The sequence below is a fragment of the Chrysochloris asiatica genome, unplaced genomic scaffold (assembly GCF_000296735.1).
Source record: "Chrysochloris asiatica unplaced genomic scaffold, ChrAsi1.0 scaffold00325, whole genome shotgun sequence".
In the NCBI taxonomy this organism is placed as follows: domain Eukaryota; kingdom Metazoa; phylum Chordata; class Mammalia; order Afrosoricida; family Chrysochloridae; genus Chrysochloris; species Chrysochloris asiatica.
Window position 1 is genome coordinate 2,323,199 of NW_006408843.1, and position 5,754 is coordinate 2,328,952.

The 5,754-nt window shown below is 36.3% G+C and overlaps 1 protein-coding gene across 1 annotated transcript in view; it reads right to left on the reverse strand.

The window, feature by feature from the left end:
* Positions 1–802: 802 nt before the first annotated feature.
* Positions 803–5,754, reverse strand: part of C6 (complement component 6) — a 190,146-nt gene continuing 185,194 nt past the window's right edge. The window contains exon 17 of the mRNA XM_006875400.1: positions 803–984. Within this exon, the coding sequence (XP_006875462.1) occupies positions 803–984 (182 nt within the window). The remainder of the gene's footprint in view (positions 985–5,754) is intronic.

A 5,754-nucleotide genomic window follows, 5' to 3' on the forward strand; every position in this document is an offset into this window, starting at 1 on the left:
GTCAAGTGTGGCAGGGGTAGTGAGGTTGGCCCAGGATCGGACATTGTTTCATCCTGCTGTGCATGGCATCGCTATGAGTGGGTTCCGACTCGATGGCATCTGACAACAAACAACAACAAAATAAAAATTTACCCTTTCATACTTCCTTTCGTTATCATAGCATTTATTATCAGTAGGCTATGTCCTTTATAAGGAGCTCTGGTATTGTAGTGGTTACGAATTGTGCTGTGAACCACAAGGTCAGGAGTTTCGAAACTACCAACTGTTCTGCGGGAGAAAGATGAGGCTTTCTGCTCCCGTAAAGATTTACAGCCTTCAAAACTCTGTGCAGGGTCGCTATGAGTCGGAACCGACTCCACGGTACTTAGCAATAACAACAAACAGAACTTGGCATAATGTTGATACCCAGGACGCATTTAATGAATGAATGCATCAAGTTTGTTTTACAAGTTGTGACTTTCTGTGTTTATTTATTAAGCAAAATTATTAGTTTTGTCCTTATTTCTAATTGTGAGGGGCTTAATAGGCTTCCTAAGGTCCCTAGAAATTACATCATTTTAGTACAATGTAAGTTAATCAATGAACTAGAAAATTTACTGGATTGATAAGAAAGCTATTAGGGAGGTGTGGGCTGGAACTGGACAGGGGAGGCTATTACATAGTAAGGGTAAAATAGCTACATGCAATGAATATACAGTACTTTCTGTCCATAACTTATAGACATTCCAGGCTGCTATTTGAACAAGAATACCTAACAATAGGGATTATATTTGGATGGTAAATTGGTTTGGAATTAATTGTATTAAGTCAAACAATTCCCAAGATGCAATATTTCCAGCTTTTTGTTGGCACATCTTACAGCTCCAACTTCACAGATGTTCAATGTTTTCTTAATTGTTGATGATCCTATTGAGACACAGTAGAGATGGTTTCCACCTTTGAAGCACTGGGAGGGCAACAGGCAGATACATTTGGAAGTAGAGGCTGCAATGGAAGAGAAGACAGTATGCTTATTACAGTTTTCCAGGACTTGATTTCACCTAACTCTGCCCCAGAGTGATGAGTTCCTTGGTCGTAGTGAATGAAAAAGCCAAAACAAAGACGATGTCCCCCAAATCCCAACTGATGTTGAATGGCATGATCTGGCTGTAAGAAAGCAGAATACGCTCATCAATCAATCATTATATCCTGTCAATTCCATTGATTGGTTTAACAATGTCTTAAACCAGTTCTTTTTTTATTTTTATTTATAGGCATTATCTTAGTAAGTTTATGGTCATATATTGAAATCTTCACAACAAACTATGATCTATATTTTCGAAACTACCAGCCGCTCCGCGGGAGAAAGATGAGGCTTTCTACTCCTGTAAAGATTTACACCCTCGGAAACCCTGTACAGGGTCGCTATGGGTCGGAACCGACTCGATGGCACTTAACAACAACACAACAACAATATGTTGTCATACTAATTTCACAGATTAGGAAACAGTTCAGAAGTTAAGTGATTTGCCTCAATTGTTGTTAATACTATTGAGTCAGCCCTGACACATAGCAACCCTATGTAGGGTTTCTGAGGAACAGCTGGGTATTTGAATCACTGACCTTGTAGTTAGCAGTCTAATGCTTATCCTACAGTGCCAGAACTCCAATTAGGTATTTGCTGTTGTTTTTAAAATCAATTAAGTTTTAACTATAATGAGTTACAGGTGGAACTCTAATGCAAATCCGTACTATATCTATTTCTTTCTTTCTACAAAGTTCCTGGATTACCCCTAGAACTCTGTATTTTCAGTAAGCAGTTAATCAGGTGACTCTTTAATGGGGCCTGGTTTTGGAATCACTTAATTACTTTATAACTCATATAAATCATGTTTTCATGAAAGTTTTGAAATAATTATTTAAAAGGAAAGGTACCAAAGCCTAGTATACTAAATTATTTGAGTAAAGGATATATGTTCATATTGATGTGCTCATTTTAATCCAAATTCACTGTCCTCCACAAGTTGACATCAGTACCCTGTTCCACAATTATCTTTTTTTCCACTTCAGTTAAAATAACCTCCTTTTCTGTTTCTCATACAAGATCAAAATTGTTCCAGTCTTTGCCTTCCGTTTATATTATTTCCTTTTTCAAGTTGAATGTTTTCTTTCTTTCTTCTCCTCACATATCTGATTAAGTATTTATAGCCACTTAATCCTACACTGATCTTTTCTTTCACTAAACTCTACTGGTGTATATTTTTGTTCTTAGGTTCTGTTGAGTTGGTTCCCACTCATAGCAACCCTATGCACAACAGAAAGACAAACTATCTAAGCTTGCACAATCCTCACAATTATGTTTGAGACCATTGTTACTGACACTGTGTCAGTCTGTATCCTTGGGAATCTTCCTCTTTAGTGCTCATCCTCCACTTTACCAACCATGATGTCCTTCTCCAGGATGATTCCTCCTGACAATGTGTCCAAAGTCCGAGAGCCCAAGTCTCACCATCTTCTCTTCTAAGGAGCATTCTATCTATACTTTTCTCAAGAAAGATTTGTTTGCTCTTTTGTCAGCCTGTGATACTTTAAATATTCTTTGCTAACACCATAATTCAAATGCTTCTATTCTTCTACAATCTTCCTTATTTTTCACAATGCATATGAGGTGACTGAAAATATCATGGCTTTAGGCAGGTATACCTTAGTCCTCTAAGTGACATCTTTGCTCTTCAATGCTTTATAGAGATCTTTTGAAGCAGATTTCCCCAATACAATAAATACATCTTTTGATTTCTTGACTGTTGCTTCCTTGAGTGTTGATCGTGGATGCAAGCAAATTGAAGTCTTTGAAAACATCAATGTTTTTCCCATTTGTCACGATGCTATTTTATTTGTCCAGTTGTGAGGATTTTTGTTTATTTAATATTGAGGTGCAATCCATAGAAAAGGGTGCAGTATTTGATCTTCATCAATAGGTATTTCAAATTGTCTTCACTTCCAGAAAGATAAGTTGTATTATTTACATATTGCATGTTGATAGTGAGTCTTCCTCCAATCCTGTTGCCACATTCTTTATATAATCCAGCTTCTCAGATTATTTGCTCAGCATACAGATTGAACAAGTATGGTGAAAGGATACAAACCTGGTGCACATTTTTCATTATTTTAAACCATTCAGAATCCCCTTGTTTTGTTAAAACAGTTGGTTCTCGGTCTATGAACAGGTTCCTCATGAGCACAATAAAGTGTCTGGGAATTCTCATTATTCGCAATGTTATCCGTAGTTAGTTCTGATTCACACAGTTGAATGCTTTTGCATAGTCGCTAAAACCCAAGTAAACATCTATCTGGCATTCTCTGCTTTTAGCCAAGATTCATCACATGTCACCAATGAAATTCTTTGTCTAAGACCTCTTCTGAATCTGGCTTGAATTTCTGGTAGTTTCCTGTTGATATACTGTTGCAACAACTTTTGAATTAGCTGCAGCAAAATTTACTTGCATGTGATATTAATGATATTGTCTGATGATTTTTGCCTTCTGTTTGGCCATCTCTCTTTGAAATGGCCACAAATAAGCATGTCTTCCAAGCAATTGGCCATGTAGTTGTCTTCCAAATTTCTTGGCAGAGATGAGTGAATGCTTCCAGTGCTGAATCAATTTTCTGAAATATTTCAGTTTGTATTCTGTCATTTCTTGGAAACTTGTCTTTTAACAATGCCTTCAGTGCAGCTTGAACATCTATCTTCAGTACCATCAGTTCTTGATCATATGCTACCTCTTGAATTGGCTATTTCTTTTTGGTACAGTGACAAATTTTTTTGATGCTTTCTGCATCACTAAATATTTTGCCCATAGAATCCTTCAACATTGTAATTTGAGGCTTGAATATTTTCTTCAGTTCTTTCAGGTTGAGAAGTGCTAAGCATGTTCTTCCCTTTTGTTTTTCGAAATACAGGTCTTTGTACATTTTATTGTAATAATTGACTTTTCCTACTTGAGCTGCCCTTTGAAATTTTTGTTCAGGTCTTTTATGTCATTGTTTCTTCCAGTCGCTTTAACTTCTCTGTATTCATGAGCAAGTTTTAGAGTATCCTCTCACAGGCCTTTTGTTGTTTTCTCTCTTTCCTGTCTTCTTAGTGACCTTTTGCTTTCTTTCTTTATGTCATCCCACAAATCTTCTGGTCTTCAGTGATTAATGCATCAAATGTGTTCTTGATATGGTCCCTAAATTCAGGTGTGACATACTCAAGGTCATATTTTGGCTCTTGTAGGTTTATATCAATTTCTTCAGCTTCAGCCTGAGTGTGTGTATGACCAATTGGTGGTTTCCCCCCCCACTTCTCTTGTTCTTGTTTTGGGTGATGATATTGAACTTCTACATTGTGTCTTTGCACAGTTGATTCCTGTGTATACCATCTGGAGAAGTCCATGGGTATATTTGCCTTTTTGTTGTTGAAAATAGTTTTTGCAATGCATTAGTCATTAGTATTGTACAAATCTATCATTCGATCTCCAGTATTATTTCTATCAACAAGGACATATTTTTCAACTATTGATCCTCTTAGTTTCCAACTTTCACATTCTAATCTGCAGTAAATATCAATGTATCTTGATTGCAAGTTTGATCAATTTCAGACTGAAGAAGTTGGTATAATTCTTTAATTCATCATTCTTTAGTTATCAGTACATGAATTTGAATCATAATGGTATTTACTAGTCTTTCTCGTAGGTTTGTGGATATTATTCTGTCACAGAGCATCCATCATACATGAAGTGTTCTTTTTGATGATGAATGTGATGCCATTACTCTTCAGTTTCTTGTTCCTATCATGTAAAATCATACGCTTGTGTGATTGTAAGTGGCTGATACTAGCCTATTTCAGTTCACCAACACCTGAGATATCAATCTTTATGTGTTTCATTTCATTTTTGACAACTTTAAATTTTTCCATATTTATAAATTGGATATTCCATATTCCAAATATTAATGAATGTTTACAGCTGTTTATTCTTATTTTGTGTTGTGTCCCATGAACAAATGAAAGCCCTGAAAGCTTTGCTCAATTCTTGTCAAAGTCACCTCTACGTTGAGCAGGAAGCTCTTTGGCAATCCTATTTTGAGTGCTTTCCAATCTGTGGGTCTCATCTTCCAGTACTGTATCAGACTAGATTCTTATGTTATTCATAAAATTTTCAGTAGTTAACCATTCAGAAATGTTCTGCCTACCTTTTATTTATTTATTTTTTTCCTAGTTTGTCTTAGTCTGGAAGCTCCACTGAAATCTGTCTACCATTGATGAGCATGGTAATATTTTAAAAAACTGGTTGCATAGCTCCCAGCATCACAGCAACACACGTTACCACAGTACAACAAACTGAAAGTGTACATTAGTACTAGCATGAGATTTATATGTCTTTTACCAATAAAAATTTAAGTGATTTCTTTGAGAAGGTAATTGTGTCATCCATCTGCATGTCCCAATTAACCCTTAACAAGGTGCTTAATTAATTCTACTCAACAAATTTATTTTAAATTCTGAATTCTGGGTACAGGTATAAGTGTTCAAGTGAGATGCTTTTGATGGATATAGGAGAATTCATGTTGACAAAATGGCTGAGTCTGCCTTAGTACCATCAATGACATCATTTAGTAACTTCTATTAGGAAGACTCTGGTAGCGTAGTGGTTACGAATCGGGCTGCGAACCTTAAGATCAGCAGTTCAAAATTACCAGCTGCTCCGCGGGAGAAAGATGAGGCTTTCTACTCCC